General features: G+C 40.1%; 2 protein-coding genes across 2 annotated transcripts in view; one reads left to right on the top strand and one right to left on the bottom strand.

Annotated features, from left to right (window-relative positions):
* EFCC1 (EF-hand and coiled-coil domain containing 1) overlaps positions 1-19,595 on the bottom strand; it is a 174,107-nt gene extending 154,512 nt beyond the window's left edge. Inside the window, exon 1 of the mRNA XM_063426967.1 lies at positions 19,010-19,595. Coding sequence (XP_063283037.1) covers positions 19,010-19,582 — 573 coding nt within the window. The 5' untranslated portion in view covers positions 19,583-19,595. The remainder of the gene's footprint in view (positions 1-19,009) is intronic.
* Positions 1-25,638, top strand: part of LOC134568392 (dimethylaniline monooxygenase [N-oxide-forming] 2-like) — a 489,265-nt gene that overhangs the window by 38,173 nt on the left and 425,454 nt on the right. The gene's annotated exons all lie outside the window — the stretch shown is intronic.

Below are 25,638 nucleotides of genomic sequence, written 5' to 3'. Positions count from 1 at the left end.
ATCATCTTGTAAATGAGAGCAATAACACCGCAAGTATTGTTCAAGACATTGGTTAACTCTCTCTGTTTGTCCGTTGGTTTGAGGATGATAGGCTGAAGATAATTTACGTTGAATGTTGAGGGAGGAACACATCTCATTCCAGAATTTGGAGGTGAACTGTGTTCCTCTGTCTGATATGATTTCTTCAGGAAGACCATGGAGTTTCACGATGTTGTTGATGAATACTTTTGCAAGTTCAGATGAAGAGGGTAATTTCTTTAAAGGAATAAAATGGGACATCTTGGTGAAACGGTCTACCACCACCAGAATGGTGGTATGATGTTGCGAAGGAGGGAGTTCTACCAAGAAATCCATTGAGATGGACTGCCAAGGTCTTTCTGGAACAGGTAGGCTCAGTAATTGACCGAATGGTGGATGATGGTCAGATTTTGATCTCAGACAGGTTGGGCAGTTTTTGACATAAGATTCTATGGTTCTGTCCTGGCGAGGCCACCAGTAATATCTTTTAGACAGCTCCAGTGTTTTTCTTGTACCAGGATGACCAGCCAGAGGGGAATCATGAATCAAGGAGAGTATTTTATTCCTAAGCAAGGGAGGAATGTATAACCTGTCTTTGAAGTAGTACAACCCGTCCTTTTTTGATAGATTGTCTTGTTTGGGAAGTTCAAGATCTTCTTCTTTAAGATGTTTAATCTCATCAGTTAATGACGAAATAATACCTATGATTTTAGGAGGTTGAGTTTCGTTTACAGGAAGATCTTGGTGAATTCTGGACAGGGCATCTGCCTTTTTATTTCTGGATCCCGGTCTGTAGATGATTTGAAAATTAAAACGGGAAAAGAAAAGATTCCAGCGTACTTGTCTGGCAGAGAGTGTTTTGTTGGAATGAAGATATTCAAGGTTCCTGTGGTCGGTATAAACAATTACAGGAGTGCGTGTGTCTTCAAGTATGTGACGCCAGTTTTCGAATGCAGCTTTAATACTTAATAATTCTTTTTCTCCTACAGGATAATTGCGTTCAGCAGGAGACAAAGATCGTGAAAAAAAAGCTACTGGATGGAGAGGATCTTGAGGCGTTTGGTGTTGAGAGAGTACAGCCCCGATAGCTGTATCAGAAGCATCCGTTTCCATGACGTAGAGAAAAGCAGGATTAGGTAGTTGAAGAATGGGAGCACTTGTGAATCTCCGTTTTAATTCATCAAAGGCTGCTTGAGCCTCTTCGTTCCAAGCAAAGGATCGTTTACTGCTATTGAGCAGGTTGAGGGGATGAGCAACCTTAGAGTAATTTTTAATGAACTTCCTATAGAAGTTGGCAAATCCCAAAAAACGTTGTAAGTCTTTAGTATTAGTAGGAGTAGACCAGTTGACAATGCAATCTATTTTGGAGGTATCCATACTTATTGAATGAGGGGAGATAACGTATCCCAAAAAAGTGATTTCATTGACTTCAAATATACATTTTTCTGGTTTTGCGTATAATTTGTGTGTTCTTAATCTGGATAATACCCATCTCACGTGTTTTCTGTGTTCTTCAAGGTTGTTGGAGTAGATGAGAATATCATCTAAGTAAATGATGACACAAACGTCTAGGAGATCTCGGAAGATATCGTTAATGAAATGCTGAAAGGTTGCAGGGGCGTTACATAGCCCGAAGGGCATGACAAGATATTCGTAAAGACCATATCGGGTTCTGAACGCCGTTTTCCATTCATCATTGGCCTTGATTCTAACAAGGTTATATGCTCCACGAAGGTCAAGTTTAGTGTAGATGGTAGCTGTTCTTAATCTTTCAATCAACTCATTGATCAGGGGAAGAGGGTAACGATTCTTAATAGTTATTTTATTTAAAGACCTGTAATCGATGATGGGGCGTATAGTCTGGTCCTTGTTTCTCACAAAAAACATGCTGGAAGCGGCTGGTGAACAGGAAGGTCTAATGAACCCCTTCCGGAGGTTTTCATCTAGGTATTCCTTGAGGGTTTTTAGCTCTGATTCAGAGAGGGGATAAATATGTCCAAAAGGGATAGGAGCACCAGGAACAAGGTCAATCGGACAATCATATGGTCGATGAGGAGGAAGTGTCTCTGCTTCCTTTTTACTGAACACATCAGCAAACTCCGAATAGATGGAAGGTATAGTGGATTCCCTAGTAACATGCAAAATGGGGATGTGTTGTAGACATGTTTTCTGGCAATATGCAGAGTTAAACGTGAGAGAGAAAGGAGCCCAGGTAATAAGTGGGTTGTGAGTCCGTAACCAGTCTATCCCCAATATTATAGGATAAAGAGGAGAATTTATGACATCAAAAACAAGAAATTCAGAATGGACATAATTAGTAGTAATCCTTAAAGGGACAGTTTCAAGGCGAATGGGCCCCGAGGAGATTAAGGAGCCATCAATAACTCTGACAGAGACTGAATTACGTTTTTGAACACAAGGAATTTTATTTTTTGTAACAAAGGATGAGTCCAGGAACACCCCATTAGCACCGGAATCAATAAGGGCCTTAGTAGTAATTCTTTCTTTGTCCCACTGTAATATGAGAGAGACGGAGGAGAAATGAGAGGTTGGTTTAGAAGGAAGTACACTCATTATAGCCGTGGTAGAACCATGCTTACCGCCTCTTGGACGTTTCAATAGGGGACAGTCTGGGACCACATGTTCTTGCGAAGCACAGTACATGCAGAGGTTCAGTTGTCTTCTTCTGGTTCTTTCTTCTGGAGTAAGAGGACTTCTCACAACCCCTATTTCCATAGGTTCAGCGGGAGTTATAGGTTTCTCCGGTGCCTTTGAAGAGGTGAAGGGTTTTTTCCATAGAGAGCTAGTGAGTGATTTCTCAGCTTTTCTTTCCCTAAGTCTTCTGTCGATACTGATTGACAGTTGAATAAGTGTATTTAGTGTAGTAGGTAGTTCAGTTCTGGAGAGCTCATCTTTGACAGCTTCAGATAACCCAATACGGAACTGGTTACGTAGAGTTATGTCATTCCACTGAGTTTCAGGTGCCCATCGTTTAAATTCAGCAATGTAATCTTCAACAGGCCGGTTTCTTTGCTGCAGTGTTCTGATGGTTAAATCTGCAGTCGCTTGTTTGTTTGGGTCTTCGTAAAGGAGAGACATGGCTTCAAAGAATTCATCCAGAGAATCCAATATGGGATCATCATTCTCAAGAAAGGAATGGGCCCAGGCCATGGGTTCACCTCTCAAAAATGAAATAACAGAACAGACTTTAGATCTTTCTGTGGGATATGATCGGGGTTTTAATGCAATCAACAACTTGCAAGAATTGATGAACTCTCGGTATTGGGACCTGTCTCCAGAGAATTTTTCGGGGTTGGAGACAGCAGGGTCACTAGCCGAGTGTGTAACTGTGTGAGGAGTATGGGTTTGCAAGTCCCTTACATAAGTAAGGATTCTTTCATTGGTGATCTGTAGATCTTGCATGCCTTGAGTGAGAGTATCCACCCTTTGGTTTAATCTGGTGATTTCAGAAGTGAGATCTGCTGTATCCATTAATTAGGCTTGATCAATCTGTAACGCTCAATTGTTGATAAGATGGAAACAACTGCAGATTTCTGAATTTGATAACGTTTATTACTTTAAAATAAAAAAGATAATCAATTTTGAACTGTCTCTTTAATTCCTGGCAGGTTATAACCAGCAGCGGTGTTTGAAGTTGTTTTAGGATAAGGTAACTTTAACACAACCAGCGAGAAGTTCCAAATTAGGATGCAGATAATTAATAAGTGGAGCAGAATGCAAACCACTTAGATTAGAGATGGTTTTATATTAAACTTGAGCCAATCTGGTTTACTTAACTTATGAAGGAGAGATAATCCAAATTGGTGATGGAGGTTCCACAGAGGATCGAGGTTGCAACAGGCAAGAGAATGTCCAGAAACAGTCCGAGGTCGTAGGAGAGGAGAAGGAGGGTAAATGATTAAACAGTCCGGGTCCGATACACAGTAGAAGTAAATATCCAGTTTGAAGTTCGCGGGAGCTTTCGAGTTGATCAAGCACTGTGGTGTTGGCGCGGACTCTCTATGAACCCTGGGAACGACCATGTCATAGGAGGGGGAGTGGCCGCGCTCCGAGAACCCGGAAGTCCACGGTTAGCGAATGCCGGAAGGTCTGACATCTACATTGTTAAATGGACTTTGCCAGTAACAAAGATGGCCACCTCCTATATGAAGAAACCGGACTTTCAAACACAACACTAAAGACCAGCTAATGAAGGGATTGTGATCGGCGAGGATTTCCACTTCCGGGTTCAGAAGAACGTAGGATCAACGTCCCATATGTGACGTCATCCGCACGGCGTATGGTGCGTGATGTCATCACAAGGGGGACAGATTACGCACTATCAACATCACCTGACAGGCGGGGTAATTACAACTAACGATTGGCTAGAGCATCGGCCTGGCGCACCAATGATGTGAGTGTGTGAGTTATTTAAACCATGTGTAGCAGAGAATGTATTACCAATTGATAAAGCTGAATCCAATCAGTGAAACGCGTTTTGGACGGGTGCCCGACACCGGCATTATTTGTATGTATTTTCTATTTTGAATAAATATTTTATTACGAGCCGGCTTGAAGGAACTCCACTTTCTGCTACCAAAAAGGGCTAATATCACCCTGAATTGATATATCTGTGCATACGCTGAGAGCCGAGTTACAGGCTCTTTAGAAGGTGAGCAACTACTTGTATTAGCAATTTATGTATTGAATACATCAAAGGTATCTACACCAGGGTCGGTTTGGCTTCCCTGTTCTCTCCGTTTTTGTTCCCCTTTCTGAGGTTGTGATTCATACAAGAAAGGTGTGTGTCACCTCAAAGTACACGTCTGCATACAAGATCAGAGCCGGTCATTCATAGGCTCTGAACCACGTGAGTGCGTTCTTGCTAAATATCTATTAAGTACGTTTGTTGTACAGTACTACTCTATATTTTGTACCTTATATACCCTTTTAGGATTCCACCACAGTTGTACACTCCTCTGTAAACCCCGAGGGGTAAGTGTACGATTTAAGCGCTCCACTCTTGAGCACCATTTTCCCACTGTGTGAGGTTATGGTGTTTATTTTGTTATCTGTTACTTTATATTAGGACGAAGGGTTCCTATTTGGGTGGTAGCTGCTATTGTACTACTATTGTTTCCATATTGTGTAAGCGCCTACTTCACAGATATCCACACATTTTCTATTCTCTATTTCCCTTCAATTCTGTGAGAGCTGCTTAATTTATCATGTCTTTGTTTGACAAAAGGTCTAGATATGGACAGGATATCGACACTCTATTTAATAACTCCATAACAACAAGGGGTAATAATGAATTTGAATTAAAAATTAAAATACGCAATTCCTGTTTTAAACTAGAGAAAACGTTAGGAAGAGAGATTAAAATTAAATGGGAGATTGCCACACTAGAGAAATATAAGAGGGAACAAATCACCCCGAGAGGCCTAAGGTTTATGAAAAGTCCCTCCTTTGATCAGGAAGAAAGTGATTTTATTCAAGAGTGGACAGACTTACTAGAAAGCTTCTCGTTTGGTATGATGAGTTTAATTATAAAAAGAAGGACTAATACCTTACAAAAATTAGATACAGAAATTGATGAACTAAGAAATTTCCTAGTGGAACATATGACACCAGACCAATATTCTAATACGATCAATGAAATTCAAAATAATTTGGAGCGATTAGAAAACAACGTGATAGAAATAAAAAGAAGGAAGTATTTGAGAGATAAAGAAGACTACGCAAAGGATCAAGTGAGAACATTCTCTAAAAATCAAGATAGGTCCAAAACCTATGAAAGATATGACCAGGGAGAATGGAGAGGTATAAATAGGTCACGAACTCGGTATAATCCAAGAGTTAGGAGTAGAGAATCATTTAGGGAACCTCCATCATATAATAACCACTATAAACAACTAATTGATAAAACTCCAAGGAGATCACCCCCTAGACCAAAATCACCAGTGATTAATAATGATCACTGGGAAAGAGTAGTAAGGAGGAAACATCCAAGATCCCCAACAAATAAACGTAAATCCCCAAGAACGAGGACCCTGAATGGGAACATTGAAAGGGACACTAACGTCTACAAATCCAAAGTAACTGATAACAGACGTAGTGTCACAAATAGGTTCCAACCCCTAACATCAATCTCAAACGATGAGGATTTTTGGTTCGGACAAATGAGAGAGCGTCACAAAAGCTCCAACATTTACCGGACCTCCCCCATGAAGAGGCAGCGAAGTATAGAAGAAGGGGAAATAGAGGAGGCATACTCGTACAAAAAAGAAAAGAGAGACAAACAACCACACAGAGTGGAATTTTCAACCTCTCGAAACGAAAATTAACTGAACCTCAAATTGAAATTCTAAAGAAAGGGTTGAAATTTGTACCCACAAAACCAATCGATAAGTTCAGCATCTTCCTAGATCTAAATAGGTTTAAGAGAAAATTATGCCTCAAAAAATTCTTTCAAAAGAATCCAATTCAGACCAATCAAGCAATGACACAAGAACCAGGGATAATACACACGGACCTCAAAGAAAGATCTACATTTTTTCCTAAGTGGTGTGTCTCCAATGAGATGACCACTTTTGAAAAACTTGTCATGAGAGACGTGAATAAAATTAAAAAACCAAAAATATGTGAATATAATCTTAATCCGAAAGAGAAACATGCCTTGAAAGAACTAAGAGAGGATCACTCCATAATAATCAAACCGGCAGATAAGGGTGGGGGGACTGTTATATTAGATACCGATGACTATATTGAGGAAGCCCAGAGACTATTGAGTGACTCCTTAACGTACAGAAAACTAACGAAAGACCCAACTAGGGAAATCAAAGTAAGCTATAATCAGTTAGTGGAAAAGGGTAAATCACTGAATGTGCTTAATCAAAAGGAATACAAATTTTTAGATGTTCCATTCCCAAGGATCCCAGTTTTCTACTACTTACCAAAATTACATAAAGACAGTAACAAACCACCAGGGAGACCCATAGTCTCAGGTATCGGTTCCATTTCAGGGAAATTATCACAATATATTGATAGATGCCTCCAACCGATAGTCAACACATGCCCAAGTTATCTAAAAGATACGATAAGTATTCTTCAGATTTTGCACACCATCTCGCGGGATGTTGACTATTTTTTAGTTACAGCAGACGTTAGTTCACTGTATACGATCATTTCCCACGATTTGGGATGCAAGTCTACAAGACACTTTTTGGAGAGGTCAAATGATTTCTTGGAAACACAGATTGAATTTATCATAGAGGGCATCAAATGGATACTGACGCATAATTATTTTTGGTTTGGGGATCAATTTTATTTACAGACCTGTGGGACGGCGATGGGCACGAGGTTCGCGCCCAGCTATGCCAACTTATTCATGGCATTTTGGGAACAAGAGTTTGTTTACCAAGGCCATGAGTGGGGCGCGAGCCTCGTGACCTATCGCCGTTACATAGATGATATTTTCTTTATTTGGAGAGGGAGTGAGGAATCCTTGAACCTTTTTTTACTACATTTAAACAACAATAATTGGGGGATAAAACTAAGCTGTAACTACAGTAAAAATGCAGTTGAATTTCTTGATCTTAAAATATATGTAGAGAATAACACACTAAAGACGTGCACCTTCTTTAAAAAAGTTGATGTTAACAGCTATATAGGGGGAACAAGCTGTCATTTTTCCCCGTGGCTGCTTAACGCCCCAAAGGCACAACTCTTGAGGGTAAAACGAAACTGCACGGATAAGGACACATTCCAGGAACAATCACTTAGGATAATTAATGATTTCAAACAAAAGGGCTACCAGCAGACCCTTCTAAACAAAGCTTACGAGGAAGTAGAACAAACAAATAGATTGGAACTAATACAGTATAAAGAAAGGAACACTAAGGTAGATCTTCAGAGTTTTAATTTTAATTTTATCTGTGACTTTAATAGCGACAATAGACAACTACAAAAAATAATTAGAAGACATTGGTCAATTCTGAGGGATGACCCTACCCTCTACCCCTTATTACCAGAAAAACCTAGGATTACATACAGGGGTATACCAAGTTTAAAGAGTAATCTGGTCCATAATCACATTCCCCCCAAGATACAAATGAAACAATATTTTAATGAAGCACCTGGGTTTTCCAGCATCCTAGAGACAACACAAGAAAATTTAAAATTAAGGAGCTGATCACATGCCATTCCACTAAAATCATATATATGATAAAATGCCCTTGTGGTTTAGTATATGTTGGAAGAACCACAAGAGCATTAAAGATCAGAATACAGGAGCATGTGCGAAATGTGAAAAAAGGCTTTGAGAAACAGAGTGTGTCCCTTCATTTTAGGGACCACCATAACTGTGATCCCAGCGGTATAGATTTCCTAGGTATACAAAAAATTAACACTAACTGGAGGGGAGGTGATCTAATCAAGGCCATAGGAAGAGCAGAAATGAAATGGGATTTTGGTCTGGAGACTATGCAACCATATGGATTGAATGACGACTTCGAGCTATGCCATTTTTTATAATTACATATTCTATTTTTATATTTTTGTTATATATTTGTATTGTTTTTTAGCCGAACATGTGTAGTGCACTACGTATTTATTTGTACTCAGTAGTAGGCGGGTTGCCAGATTATAACAATATTATTGTAGATTTATTAAGGGTTGGACCTTTTTGTATATATATATATATTGGCACGGGGTCGTCTTCCAATACCATTATATTTGTATATTGATCGCATTGTATATAGAAGGTCAGTTATTTTAGAGAATATTATATATATCTATTTATTTATTAATATTATTATTTTTCCACATTATGGTAATTTGTATTACTATTTTCTATTTTTTTAAATTTTATCTCAATATCTGGGAATGAGCTACTCTTTGCATATCTACATTGTTAAATGGACTTTGCCAGTAACAAAGATGGCCACCTCCTATATGAAGAAACCGGACTTTCAAACACAACACTAAAGACCAGCTAATGAAGGGATTGTGATCGGCGAGGATTTCCACTTCCGGGTTCAGAAGAACGTAGGATCAACGTCCCATATGTGACGTCATCCGCACGGCGTATGGTGCGTGATGTCATCACAAGGGGGACAGATTACGCACTATCAACATCACCTGACAGGCGGGGTAATTACAACTAACGATTGGCTAGAGCATCGGCCTGGCGCACCAATGATGTGAGTGTGTGAGTTATTTAAACCATGTGTAGCAGAGAATGTATTACCAATTGATAAAGCTGAATCCAATCAGTGAAACGCGTTTTGGACGGGTGCCCGACACCGGCATTATTTGTATGTATTTTCTATTTTGAATAAATATTTTATTACGAGCCGGCTTGAAGGAACTCCACTTTCTGCTACCAAAAAGGGCTAATATCACCCTGAATTGATATATCTGTGCATACGCTGAGAGCCGAGTTACAGGCTCTTTAGAAGGTGAGCAACTACTTGTATTAGCAATTTATGTATTGAATACATCAAAGGTATCTACACCAGGGTCGGTTTGGCTTCCCTGTTCTCTCCGTTTTTGTTCCCCTTTCTGAGGTTGTGATTCATACAAGAAAGGTGTGTGTCACCTCAAAGTACACGTCTGCATACAAGATCAGAGCCGGTCATTCATAGGCTCTGAACCACGTGAGTGCGTTCTTGCTAAATATCTATTAAGTACGTTTGTTGTACAGTACTACTCTATATTTTGTACCTTATATACCCTTTTAGGATTCCACCACAGTTGTACACTCCTCTGTAAACCCCGAGGGGTAAGTGTACGATTTAAGCGCTCCACTCTTGAGCACCATTTTCCCACTGTGTGAGGTTATGGTGTTTATTTTGTTATCTGTTACAAATAGCAATTTGTAACACCTGGCCTTAGAATGGCCCAGTTTAACCTAAAAAAAAGAGAGAAAGTGTACATGTAAACCAGATGTTTGTCCAGAACTGTCATTCCCTATGTAGAAAATGCAGTAGGAAGAACTGTAGGATGTTGACCGTATAGTACATTACAGAATCCTGGCTAGATGACAATGCGGTGCCTGATCTAGAGGCACCTATTCCACCCAAGACAAGATCACAAGCGAGGTGGAGTAATGATCTGAGTCAAATCATCCTTTAACCCCAGACCAATATCAGTCCACACACGTCAATCTTTTGAATGTGTACCGGCCAACATCTCAATAGATAATTCTGAGTGCTGCTAATAAACAGATCCCCAGGAGATTGGAAAAATATTTTTTCAAGAACTCTCAGACCTTTTGACTGGTTTAATCCTGAAATACCGCAGATGGCTTATATTGGGAGACTTCATTACGTGGATAAATGACACGCTATCCCAACTTGGGCAGGACCTACACAGCTTGTTGAGTGCACTCGGCTTTATACAAATAGTTGCTAATTCCACAGAGAAAAGGTCATACACTTGATCAAGTATTCCAGTCTGGACTAGAAGTGTCACCAGCAACTGTAAATCCAGTCATATGGTCTGACCACTCCATACACTTCCCCATTGTATCACAATCAGCCAGACTCCAGCCTCAGAACCTGGACAAGCATCACTCATTAAAAGGGGTGATGATATTGGACTAACATCACATATGGATCTAAGTGAACTAATGGGCACTTGTGAAGACCCCAACTCCTTTGTCCGACTCTACAACAAAACTATGAGTGACACCTTGGAAAGCAATACAGTAACATGCATACACACTGTCAAAATGCACAACAATGCACCATGGTTTGATAGCAACATCAGAGAAATTAAGAGAACTGACCGTAAACTCGAGAGAAGGTGCTCAGGACACATGAATCAGAGTATAAAGCTGTTCTTACTAAACATATCAATGAATACCAATACAGGTGATACTCGAAAAATTAGAATATCGTGCAAAAGTTCATTTATTTCAGTAATGCAACATAAAAGGGGAAACTAATATATGAGATGGACACATTACATGCAAAGCAAGATAGTTCAAGCCGTGATTTGTCATAAGTGCAATGATTATGGCTTACAGCTCATGAAAACCCCAAATCCACAATCTCAGTAAATTAGAATATTGTGAAAAGGTGCAATATTCTAGGCTCACATTGTCCTACTCTAATCAGCTAAGTAAGCCATAACACCTGCAAAGGGTTTCTGAGCCTTTAAATGGTCGCTCAGTCTGGTTCAGTAGGAATCACAATCATAGGGAAGACTGCTGACCTGACAGTTGTACAGAAAACCATCATTGACATCCTCCATAAGGAGGGAAAGCCTCAAAAGGTAATTGCAAAGGAAGTTGGATGTTCCCAAAGTGCTGTATCAAAGCACGTTAATAGAAAGTTATGTGGAAGGGAAAAATGTGGAAGAAAAAGGTGCACAAACAGCAGGGATGACCGCAGCCTGGAGAGGATTGTCAGGAAAAGGCCATTAAAAAGTGGTGTTGACTTTAACAAGGAGTGGATTGAGGCTGGAGTCAGTGTATTCCCAGTTCATGTACAGTCCTGTCCTGCCCTGTTCATGTTTACCTCATGTCTTGTGTACATGTTCTGGGTTCTGCTTTCTGTTCTGCTCAGGTTCTGGGTTCTTCATTTTTGCTTATCACCAGGGGGTGTGTGGTTACCCTGCACCAGGCCCTGATAGTCCATTTCCACGCTGAGACTCCTCTCATCATCAGGCACTCAGGGGTCCCGGTCTTCGGACCACCACCCGTGACAGTACACTCCTTGTTTTATTGATTGCATGTAATATTCTAATTAACTGAGATTGTGGGTTTGGGGTTTTCATGAGCTATAAGCTATAATCATCACACTTATGACAAATCACGGCTTGAACTATCTTGCTTTGCATGTAATGCATCTATCTCATATATTAGTTTCCCCTTTTACCTTGCATTACTGAAATAAATGAACTTTTGTACGATATTCTAATTTTTCGAGTATCACCTGTAGAAGATAACTCAAAACAAAAAAATCTGTATTCTTGTCACGCAAAATTACACTCTCCCAAAATATACCCAGGCAACTGATTCGGACAATAGAAAGGCTCTGCAAACCAGCATGCATGCATATCCTCTCCCACTTTTTTCAGGATGAGTGTGAAGAATTTGCAATCTTCTGCACAGACAAGATTTCCTCAATTTGAGCCTCTATTACAGCAGGCCAACTAGTTACACACCAAAACCACTGCAGTGAAATGCCAGATTGTCCCAGTTTATGGTCTACATTTACAAATGTGGATAGAGAGGAACCTCACAAAAGGTGCACTCTACTACTTGTGACTTAGACCCTACTCCAGCTCATCTTATATCTGTATGCATTGAAACACTCATCCCAACCCTCACAAATATATTGCAGTGTTCACTAAAATATGGAAACTTCATAGATCCTCTAAAAGAAGAAGTGGTAAAACCCCTCCTACAGAAAGCCTTACTATACCCAGACTGCATGACAAATTACTTATCCATCCTTGAGGAATATCATTGAGTAGTGGCAGCTCAACTGGAAGTCCATCTATCAAACTATAACATATTTGATACTTTCCAGTCAGGATTTAAATGCCGCCACAGCACGGAAACCGTGCTAGTCCAAGTGATAAACGATCTCCTGATTGTGAGACACGCAGATGATTACTCCATCCTAATCCTCCTCGATCTCTCAACAACATTTGACACCATTGACCATATGATTTTTTTATTATTATTATTTTATAGTGTTTGCCTCACATCTTGGTGTAGGAGGCACAGTTTTTAACCAGTTTAAATATTTCCTCACTGTTAGATCACAGAGAGTAACATTGGGATCAAACTCATCAGCACTAAAAGAATTGGCCTGCGAAGTTCCACAAGGATACATCTGGTCTTCCATGCTGTTCGCAATTTACTCGCTACTACTGGGGAACATGATCTGCAGACATGGCTTAAAATATCATTGCTAAGCTGATGACACACAACTCTACTTCTCCTTCTCAAGATATTAAAGACCCGACATGCCTCATCAACAGTTGCTTAGTAGAAAGTGGATGAATGCAAGTTGGCTAAAAGTGATGCTGGACAAAACATACTTACTCTTGATGAGATGACCCTGGGAAACAAAAATACCTCATGATTGCCCAACTGGCCTGGAACTTGGAGGCTCTGAACTCAGTAGTTCAACAGAGGTACACAAATCTCGGAGTGCTGATTAGCTCTGGACTATCATTTAAAAAGCAGATTTCCTCTGTAATAAAATCTGCCTTCTTTCATCTAAGAAACATAGCCTGGATACAACACTTAATCCTACAGGATGATATGCCAACATTAATCCATGCATTTGTGTCCTCTCATTTAGATTTAGATTGTGTCCTCCAAGAAAAATATTTATATCACCTACAGACAGTACAAAATGCAGCAACCAAGATTACTGACCAATCAAATCCGATCACATCTGTTACGGTTGCCTCGAGGCTGGCTGGAAGTTGGACCGTAGAAAGGATGCTCCTAGCGCTCACCAAAGGACCATCAGCACCGTAGACACCATAACTACTGCATATACACCATAAGTACTGCCGACTCCACAAACCGCCGCTGCTGGGCTAGGATCTTGCCGTCTGCTATCCACCCTGGACCTACGACCAGGCTCCAGTAGGTGAACCTCTTCCTTCTGTAGAGCGAAGTAGGATCAGGAACAAGAGCTCTTACAAGAGCTCAGTGGCTAAGGGAGTATGAAGAGCATAGCAATCCCTGTAGTGATTATAGCTGTCCCCTACAAACATGAGTCAAGGCTGCAAGTTAGAGGGTCAAGTCATTCTGTTTATTGGCACCCAAAGGGCTTTCTTTTATGCAGGTTTCCCTTAGATCGGACCACCCACAGGGTTTTAAAAAACAACCAATCATACACATACATTACAGAAAACACTCCCAGCAATTACATACAAAATCCTCCCCCTCTGCCTGTGATATAATTATGGTACACAATACTTAACATAATTATCACAGGCAGGTAAAATACAGTTTTTACACATACACTGTAACTTTAAAACCATACATCCAATCTCCATTACATATTTAGAATCAGCATACTATAAATATAAACATAACCAAAAATCATACAAATCCCTCCAGTAGATCAAAAGTTAGACGGAAGTCCTTCATGACTGACCGCAAGCACATTTTCCTGCCCAAAACAGTTCCATAGATTTGGGCTATGCGGACGGTCAATTTTATGCAGAAAAATGACAACGTCCCATTCGAACATGCATTCGAATGGGAAAGTTCAGTGTAGGAGAAGGTAAGGGTCAGCGGTGTTCGGTGAAATGTGTAGCCCATTTCAGTTCCATGGATTTGGCTACACATACCGCTGACCTCGTTCGAATGAACAAAGATGGCCGCCGCCTCGTGTTCGTTTGCACGAACTGCGGCCACCCAGCGGTTGGCAATTAACCTGCAGTAACCTCACAGCCTGGGAGGTAAATTGCCTGCACACTTCCACTTCTGGGTGGTCCGCCTGTGTGGTACTTGGTTCAGTAAGCCCCATTTACTTAACCAGGTAGGAGAAAGCCAGGAACACAATATATTAAAGGTTTGGGGACACCGTCTTAAAGGGGCATTGTTCAACAAAGTCACACTATGTCCCCAGACGGTTCTTAAAGGGCCATACACACCCAATTAAAGTCCATAAGTTTTCAGGGGCACAATCTCCCAGGGGCCATAGTCATGAGGAAGGGGGCTGGCAAATAGGCTTCTCCACAACCCAGGGAAGCAGGGCAATTTGTCATTTAAAGGGCCAGTTACAAATGGCAGTTTGTAACAACATCACATAACACTTGTTCTCCACTCCCTGCACTGGCTTCCAATTAAATGGAGAACATATTTTAAAATTGACTTACTGACCTGCAAAGCCTTAAACAAACAAGGACCACAATACTTGAAAGAACTTCTGACACCGTATATTCCATCTCACTCACTTCGGTCAGCCAACAAATCCCTCCTATTGGTGCCTAGGATAAAGACAAACTCAGGCTCCCAAGCATTCAGTCACACTGCCCCCACGTTCTGGAACTGATTACCTTGGCACCATCCTTACAGACTTTTTATAAATAGCTAAAAACCCATCTCTTTTATCGGACATTTAGTCAGCTCATCTGAATATCATAAATTCGTACCTTTGTCTTTTTTATATATATTTTAAGTGATTTGAATCTCACGTGGAGAAAAGTGCTATAAACACTCATATTATTATTATTCTAAAAACATATTTTAAAACATACAATTGGTAAGAATCATCGAGGCATGAAAAGGGTATTTAATGCAAACAACTAAAGTAAATTTGAAAAAACTCAGAAGAGTACACATTACGCAGGAAACAAAGCATATCAGAGATAAGCCAATAGAGAAAGAGGAGACAATATTTTTTTACATTGCATAAAGAGAGGGAAAGAAAAAAATAAAAATAGGAGGGAGTAAGGGAAAATGGGAAAGACAAGCCACACCCTTCCATTAAATGGGGATTTAGTGAAGGGAAAATGCTATCGCTCAATACTGGAGCTGACCACACTAAGCAGCCTACTTAGTGAGAACTGGGAATTCGAGGGGCAATTATTGTGATCTGCACTTACAAGATGCAGACAACACACCACAGACATATTACATACAGTCCTACAACACAATGAGCCTGCACGCATGCACACACATACATTACACACAGTAACCACACAAACACTGCGAAGGGGAGGGGGCAGTGAGTGAGACACTAATGGTTAGTCACACAAGTCGTATTGTTTATTTTAATTTATTTTATTAGTATAGACTCTGAATTTTCAAAAATTACATCTGAGTGGAAAAACTGCGGCAAACGTTTGTGCTTAGCTGAAGAGTTTTTATAAATCTTTTTTTTTTTAACTTTTCCCATTTAAATTAAATCCACAAAAATGCAACCTTTAGAGAAAAACCCTGTCAATGTCCAGGGCTCTTTGTAGGTGTTCAAATATGAAATTATTTGTGTGTTAGGACAATAAATTGTCATATGTGTGGACTCTTCCCATAGAGATGCATTGATTCAATACATGGAGGATATGGTGATTGGCGCAGCATGTGGTTTTGCTACGCATGCACAATAGTCTCCCAATGCTTTGCTATAGGAGAGCCTTGGATTGGCATGAAGACTGATGATCTCAGGCATGGAGGTGGGGCCAGCCATGCCCGACCGGCACAGCGAGGGAGAAAAGGTAAGTTTAAATTGTTACTCCAGAAACACATTTGTATTAATACCACTATAGCGTTATAGTATATATTACTGTATATAGTTTACACTGTGTAGTCTATAATATAGATTGAATGTGGGTGTGTGTATATATATATATATACACGTAACTTGTGGTTACGTGGCACAACAACGATAAGGTGACGGTGGGGTTTACAGAGAAGGACATGGTTAACTTCAAAAGGTGGAGCCTAGATCCCTGCCACCAAAACTTTTCCAGCCGCTCCACTGCTCCTTGACATATCTGTCTTTTGGCTTTCAAAAATGGCCTGAAATCCTAGACATATGAGGCATTTTGACAATCAGTTTAATTGAACCCATTTTAAAGGGACGCTATAGTCACCAGAACAACTACAGCTTAACCCCTTAAGGACCAAACTTATGGAATAAAAGGGAATCATGACATGTCACACATGTCACATGTCATTAAGGGGTTAATGTAGTTGTTCTGGTGTCTATACCATATCCCTGCAGGTTTTTTGCTGTTATCACTGCCTTTTTAGAGAAAAGACGGTGTTTACATTTCAGCCTAGGAACACCTCTAGTGGCCACATCTCAGTTGGCCACTAGATGTGCTTCCTGGGTCACAGCTGCACAATGTGCACCACTGACGTTCAGCATCTCCACGCTCTGCATGGAGACGCTGAACTTTTCCCAAAGAGATGCATTGATTCAATGCATCTAAATGAGGAGATGCTGATTGAACAGGACTGTGGGAAAGCATTGCGATTGGCTGAAATCATCAGTTCTGATGATGTCAGCCAGGGAGGCAGATCGGGGCAGAGCTAGCGCAGGCGGAGCTGCGTAACTCTGGAAATAAGGTAAGATTTGACTATATTTAGAGGGGCAGAGGTCAGGGAGGCTGGATAGTGATTTTAACATTAAAGAGTTAGGAATACAACGGATTATTGTTCTGTAGTTGCTTTGGTTGCACAGAAATTATGAGCAAAATCCTTTTTTTGAAAAAGTTTGAACTTTTTTCATAATTAATGTTGTGTTAAGTATACGTAGCCGTTAAAAAAATAATATATTATATATATATATATATATATATATATATATTCATTTAAAAAAAACCAATATATTGTAAGTATAGATAGGGTTACCAGATCCACCATGTTTTCGGGGACACATATCACGTATACAGATTGATGGGCAGCACATAAAAAGGGGTGCCCTGTAGTATGTACAATTGAAAAGAAAGATTCTTTAAAGATTAAGTAATTAGGCAATAAAGAATCCTGCAGAATATGCATTATACATGTGACAAAATGCTATGTCCCTGAAAACATGGTGGGTCTGCTCACCCTACGTATAGGTGCATTAACCCGTTAAGGACACATGACATGTGTGACATGTCATGATTCCCTTTTATTCAAGAAGTTTGGTCCTTAAGGGGTTAAAGGGGTTAAATTGGATTGTTATGTGCCGACAATTCAAATAATTCAGTCAGCATCAGTTTTTGTGTCAGAGCAGGGACAATGTAACTGAAACGTTTTCTCCATACAAAATTAGCAATATGTTTTAAAAGGGTTTTTAGCCTCTTTAGTCTCGGACATCTGTAGCACACATTGCATTGCAATATGCTTGTCATATATGTGGAACTCAAAGGGCCCCTCAGAAGCTGGAGTCTTAAGTCCCAGAATCTTAAAACTTCACTTTGGCTCTTGCTGCACAAGTCGTGTAGTTGAGTGCTACTGCTAAATATTAAGAACACTTCTGCTTATTTAACAGAGCAGACTCGACTTCAATTCATTTCTCCCTTTAAATGTCTGTTTTCTAAGAAATAAAAATGGTCTGGTTATCTATTTAGATTCACTGCTGTCAATAAAAATGGGCTACTTGATCGGCTGACATTAGACCAATAAATACAACAAACTGAAGAGAAGGTTTACCCTGCAGTGTCCTATAAAACAACAACTTGTGTTGACATCTTCTTAATATGAACATTAAAAACAAGACAAGGTACTTGGAATTGCAATGTAAACCAGTCATCTAGGGCAGGGATGGGCAACCTTCGGCTCTCCAGATGTTGTGGACTACATCCCCCATCATGCTCTTACACACATAATGCTGGCAAAGCATCATGGGAGGTGTAGTCCAAAACATCTGGAGAGCCGAAGGTTCTCCACCCCTGATCTGGGGCAGTGTCAATTCTATGAGTTTTGTACTATTTAATGTATTAAATCAACAAGACTACCAAATCCCTCCTGTCCCCTGCTGTCCCCAAATCGCTCAGAATCTTGAAGGCATACCACAAGAAAGTTAGGCTGTTCTGCAATGATTCTTGAACAGTATAAAACGCTTAGAGTGGGATTCTGTATTAAATAATATGCAACTGTTGCCATGCTGTGATGTTGGAATTCCACATTTTTTTTCTGTTTTTCATGTTAATGCTTAAAACAAGATGGAAACAAAAGCTGCTGGTTTCAAGGCTACTGAGTGGTGGGTGGGTTTTAATAGATATAAACAATAGATACAAGTCTTGATCTGAATAGTTCACTACTCCAAATCTGTTTAGAAATATAATATAGGAAATATATGAATGAGTTAATATATGCAAATGAATAATACACTATATCTATCTATCCAGGACATGGAACTGATATTAAATTATTGACTTTACGAATTCTGGATGCACTAAAAGGGTAGAGAGACCTCAGTTTTCTGTCTATCTTTTTAACTGAGACAATCTTCAGTTTTTTTTTGTTTTGTTTTTGGTTAAAGGGATCATGCATTGCTCAGCCTCATCTCACCTGCAGCGCCAGGGATCTGGCATCACTGCTCTGCAGGGCAGCCCTCATGTCCTCCACGAGCTCCCTAAGGCTGGTGTTCTCATCTTCTAGCCTCTGCAGGGCAGCGGCCTCTTGCTGGGACCCTCTACTTCCTGGGGACGGTCGCCTTCTCAGGGGTCTACGAAGGCGGATCTGGGTTTCAATGTGCTCATTCTCCTTGCCCACAGGCAGACGTCCAGTCCTGGTTTGGCACCCAGACTTGGTGCTGAAGTATTCGCAAAGTTTACCATGGAATGTTCGGAAATTGATTTCCTCAGGAAGATCATCCAAAAGCCCTTGACATTCCTCCTGTCCTGGCTCTAGCCCCAGTACCTCGCACAGGGTGCCAAACTCACTTTTAGAGATGGTACCTATGCCCTGCCAGTCAAGGTGGTGAAAGATCTCCTGCAGGTATTGGTCCAGCCCCGTGGCCAACACAATGATCTCATTCTCCACACCTTTGTCTAGCCCATAGTGAAAAGCCAGGGCACTCACTAGCCACTGCGTCCTGCGAGCTGGTCTGCTCTGGCAATAAGGGTCCTCAAATAGCTCCATGTTTGTGGGGTGCAGGATCTGCACACAGAAAACCTCAGCAAGAACACGTGGCTAGTCATAGAATCATTGGGGTACAGCCATTCTCACGACTTGTGTCCTTGTGTGTTGAACGAGTCCTGTGCTTTCCAGTTACTGTGTCAGCGGCCAACCTGTACCAATCGGTACCAGATTTCCCAGCGCGATGTGTGTTGATTGTGTGTGAGCCAATACTATGCATTTCATTCCTGTGAGTACAATTCTCTCTGTATATCAATGCCAGCCCACTGTATTGTGGTAAAGGTTTGCGTGTCTCCTCAGGTTTCTGCCTTGTTGGTGTTTGCACTGTGTATATGTCAGTTTGCCTTTTAAAAGAAGCTCTGAGCGTGTTTTGTCTGCTGTCTGCGATCCTTCTACATGCTCACGTGGGGGGGCTGTAGCGTTATCATAATTTCACGGACTGCGTAACATTCAGCGATGGTGAGCCCTTTGTCCCTCAACCTCCTTTAGTCTTTATACTTCTGAGCGGAGTTTCTCCTCCCCAGCCCTCTATCCACCCCATCCCCCCCACATTCGGTCAATTGGTTGTTTTGTAATCTAAAATCACAGATGTGTCCACCTATCCTGATACTTCACTGGAAGAACTTTTAGATAGATAGATAGATAGATAGATAGATAGATAGATAGATAGATAGATAGATATATGTCACATTATATATAATGTCACAGACACACACATGCATGCTCACTGACACAATCTCACAAACACACAAGACAAGCTCTGCACACACATCTCACTATAGGAAGCTCACTGACACACAACAAGCTCACTGCATACAGCCCCCTACAAACAGCTCAATGACATGCACATAAGCTCACTACATAATGCACACTTACTGATGTATACACACACAACAACAAACAACTCATTACAGACAGCTCACTGACACACAAGCTCAACATGAACAGCTCACTACACACAAGTTCACTGACATATTCTCAAGCTCACTACAGAAAGCTCATTGACATACATAAACACACTCACTGACACCACAACATTTTCACTACAGACAGCTCACAGATATACACACATTCTCACTACGCATAGCTCACTGCACACACAACAAGCTTACTACAGAAAACTCACTGCACGCAAGCTCACCGATGTGTACACACTCAAAATCACACAGCTCACAACATACAGCTTACTGACACACACATGCTCACTGACACAATCTTAAACTCACTTCACACAGCTCACAACACAAAACATATTATACACAAGCTCACTGACAGATACACAAGCCCACTACAGAAAGCTCACTACGCACATACACAAGGTCACTGACAGACACAACAAACTCATTACAGACAGCTCACAGAAACACACACATCCTCACTACAGAAAGCTCTCTACAGAAAACTCACTGCACACAGCTCACTACAGCCAATTTACTACACACAAACTCAATGACACGTTCTTAAGCTTACTACACACAAGCTCATTGACAGACATACAAGCTTAGTACAGAAAGCTCACTGACACCCACACACACAAGCTTACTACACACAGGACTCACTACAGAAACTTAAATGATACACACACACACGCTCACTACACAAAGCTTACTACACACAAGCAGATGATTATTACACACAACAAGATGTTGAAGCTAGCTTCTTATTCGTCCAGCTTCTTATCCGCAGGCTGTGTGTGTGTATGACTGTCTGCCTGTATATGTGTATGACTGTCTGCCTGTGTGTGACTGCCTATGTGTGTGTGTGTGTGTGTGTGTGTGTGTGACTGTCTTCCTGTGTGTGTGTGTGTGTGTGTGACTGTCTTCCTGTGTGTGTTTGTGTGGCTGTCTGCCTGTGTGTGTGACTGTGTGTGTGTATAACTGTATGTGTGGCTGTGTGTGTGTGGCTGTCTGCCTGTCTGTGTGTGTGGCTGTCTGCCTGTAATTGTGTGTGATTGTGTTTATCTACCTGTAACTGTGTGTGTGTGTTACTGCCTGTACCTGTGTGTTTCAACAGAGCGGTCACATGGTCACATGGTCACAATAGGTGTCATAGTGTCTGCCTGCAGGGGTCTGCCTGTGCTGTCAGGCAGTCTCCCTGCAAGTGTAAAATAAAAAATATATATTTTTTAATGTTAATAAAAAAATCTAATTATATATGTGTGTGTATATATATATATATAATATATATTATATAATATATGTCTATATATCATATATATAATGTCATACTAAGTGTATTTTTATATTAATATATACATATATTAATATAAAAATATACATATTAAATTACACATATATATGTATATAATAACTATATATATATATATATATATATATATATATATATATATATTTTGTATATATATTATTATAAAATACAAATAAGTAAATCAAATTAAAAAAATTAAAAATAATAATAAAAATGTAAAACAAAATTATATATCTATATGAAATTTTATTCTAACTGTATTTTGATATTTATATAAAAATACACTTAGAATGAAATTGTATATATATCTATGGATATATAAATAAATAAAAATAATTTGAAATATACATATGTCCATATACAAAATGACATAAATATTTATATAAATATACACGTAGACTTCAAATCTATAAATATGCATGTATATTCAAATTCTACGTGTGCATTTATGCAATATTTTTACATAATTAAGTAATTTTATTGATTGCAATTTGAGGGACCTGCCTGACAACCCAGGCCGAAAGTCCAGAGAATGTAATTTGCTAGCACTGATTTTACCTGTAACTTTCTATGATGCCCTAAAACCTGTACATGGGGGGTACTGTTTTACTCGGTAGACTTCGCTGAACACAAATATTAGTGATTCAAAACAGTAAAACACAGCGATGATATTGTCAGTGAAAGTGACTTTTTTGCATTTATCACACACACAAACAGCACTTTTACTGATGATATAATTGTTGCGATACGTTGTACTGTTTTAAAACACTAATATTTGTGTTCAGCAAACTCTCCCGAGTATAACAGTACCCCTCATGTACAGGTTTCATAGCAATTTTCAAAGTTACAGGGTCAAATATAAGGGTCAAATATTTTTTCATTGAAAATTGTCAGGTTGGTTACGTTGCTTTGAGAGCGTATGATAGCCCAGGAATGAGAATTACCCCATGATAGCATACCATCTGCAAGAGAAGACAACCCAAGGTATTGCAACCGGGATATGTACAGCTTTTTTTAGTAGCCACTTAGTCACAAACACTGTCCAAAATTAGCGTTCAATTTAGTTTTTTACTTTTTTCACACACAAACAAATATGAATGCTAACTTTGTCCAGTGTTTGTGACTAAGTGGCTACTGAAAAAGACTGGACATACCCCATATTGAATACCCTGGGTTGTCTACTTTAAAATAAAGATGTACATGTGGGGTGTGATTCAGAGATTTATGACAGATAATAGTGTTACAATGTCACTATTGATACATTTTAAAAATATATATTTTGAAACAGCAATTTCCTATTTGTACTTATAACCCTATAACTTGCCCTATAATTTTTTTTTTTTTTTTTAAAGCAAAAAAGCACCTAAACACTGGGTGTTTTTAAATTTAGGACATCATTTTGAATCTATTTAGCAGATTTTTTCATTAGCTTTTGTAGGTAAGTAAAAGATTTTTCAAGCAAAAGTAAAAAAAAAATATATTTTTTTTCAATTTTTCACCAATTTTTTTTTTTTTTAAATAAATTATATGACATGATACAAATAATGGTATGTAATGAAAGCCCTTTTTGTCCTAAAAAAAACTATATATAACTTGTATGGGAACAGTAAATGAGAGAGAGGAAAATTACAGCTAAACACAAACACCACAAAAGTGTTAAAAGAGCCCTGGTCCACGTACAACATCGTAAAAACAGGCTGGTCCTGAAGGGGTTAAACATGTTTTATTAATATTTTTTAAACTGCTCACCAGCAGGCGGACTGTTTGACAGCCCAGACAGTCCCCCTGCTGGCAGATCCACAGCCAGCTATAAGGGGCCTTGTGATCGCTCTTTGACCCCTGGGGGCTTGATTTGCCAGGGGAGGGCTGCCTGGGCTGTCAGGCAGTCCTCCTGAATAGGATCGCCATGGAGATAAGTTTCTCCTGGGGTAGAAAGCCGTTACGGCGTTCTATGCTGCCCATCATAATGGGGACCATCATAATGGGGACGGCATAGAACGCTGTAACTGCGTTAAGGGGTTAACAAACATTGTGCTAGAAAATATGATACACTTATTTGTACAGATTGGCCACTGACACACAATAACTGACAAGCAAAAGCACGCACAGGATTATTTCAGCACACAAGAAAGCAAGCTGCGAGAAGGCCACTACAGGCAGCTCACTAACACACACAAGCTAGCTACACCCAGCTCACTGACATATACAAGCTTACTACAGAAAGCTCACTAATACACACAAGATCACACAGCTCACTACTGACAGCTCACTGATACACACACAAGCTTAAAGGACCACTCTAGTGCCAGGAAAGCATACTCGTTTTCCTGGCACTAGAGTGCCCTGAGGGTGCCCCCACCCTCAGGGACCCCCTCCCGCCCGGCTCTGGAAAGGGGAAAGGGGTTAAATCTTACCTTTTTCCAGCGCTGGGCGGAGAGATCTCCTCCTGCTTCCTCCGATCCTCCTCTTCTCCTCCCCGTCGGCTGAATGCGCACGCGCGGCAAGAGCTGCGCGCGCATTCAGCCGGTCACATAGGAAAGCATTCATAATGCTTTCCTATGGACGCTGGCGTGCTCTCACTGTGAAAATCACAGTGAGAAGCACGCAAGCGCCTCTAGCGGCTGTCAATGAGACAGCCACTAGAGGATTTGGGGGAAGGCTTAACCCATTCATAAACATAGCAGTTTCTCTGAAACTGCTATGTTTATGAAAAAATGGGTTAACCCTAGAAGGACCTGGCACCCAGACCACTTCATTAAGCTGAAGTGGTCCGGGTGCCTAGAGTGGTCCTTTAATGCAGAAAGCTCACTACACACAAGCTCACTGGCACTCACCACAGAAAGCTCATTGATACAGCTCACTGCACACAGGCTACGAATACACACAAGCTCACAACATGTACATAAAAGCTAACTACACACAAGAATACCCAGCAAGTGTCCCCATTTATAGGGACAGTCCCTAATTGGGGCCCAAAACCCTGTACCACTCTTTTCTATCCTTCTGTCCCTCAGTAATTACAGTAATAATAATCACTGTAATATGTCTTTCATCTACAATAAATGTATTTAATAAATAGGCTGTTTAAATAATATACAGTGTTCTTGTTCTAAAGTACATTTTAGTTGCATAAATCATTATTTTAATGTACAATATATATTTTTTTACATTGGGGTGGGCACTTCTTATTGGGACAAGCAGCCTGCAAAATAAAATAAAGACATTTAAATAATCCCTTCTCCTTACCCTATATGAACCGAGTGCTCCAATACCTTGAAAAGAGGACCTTTGCTTATACTGTTGCAAGAAAGGACATATGATAAATGCTTGTCCCATACGTCAAGAAAACTTGTGCACCTAAAAACCATAAGGGGACTGGTTTTAGGTGTGATGGATGTGTCCCCTGATACTACCCAAAGTAGATTTCTCCTTAATATTACTGCTCTATGCAACAAGAAAAGATTTTCATGTAAAGCCCTGATGGACAGGTGCTGCAGGAAACTTTATTGACATGCAATTTGTCAGTAAACACCTCCTACCCATCAAGAAGAGATCATCACCTTTGGCCGTTGAGGCCATTGATGGGAGACCTCTCTCTCAACCTCTACCCATGAAACTATGCCTATTACTGTTACTATAGGACCGTTATATAAAGAAATCATTACATTTCAGATAATTGCTTACCCTTCTTGTCCCAATATACTAGGATTCCCATGGCTTGTTAAGCATAATCCTCATATTGACTGGGCTAACGGGGAAATACTCGAATGGGGTAAAGAATGTAGTGAGAGATGTATGTTACCCATTACTAAAAGAGTGCTCAACCTACTCCTATGCCTCAGCCTACCGAA

The sequence above is a fragment of the Pelobates fuscus genome, chromosome 7 (genome assembly GCF_036172605.1).
Source record: "Pelobates fuscus isolate aPelFus1 chromosome 7, aPelFus1.pri, whole genome shotgun sequence".
Lineage (NCBI taxonomy): Eukaryota > Metazoa > Chordata > Amphibia > Anura > Pelobatidae > Pelobates > Pelobates fuscus.
Note: the sequence above shows the minus strand (reverse complement) of the source record. Positions and strands in the feature narration are given on the sequence as shown.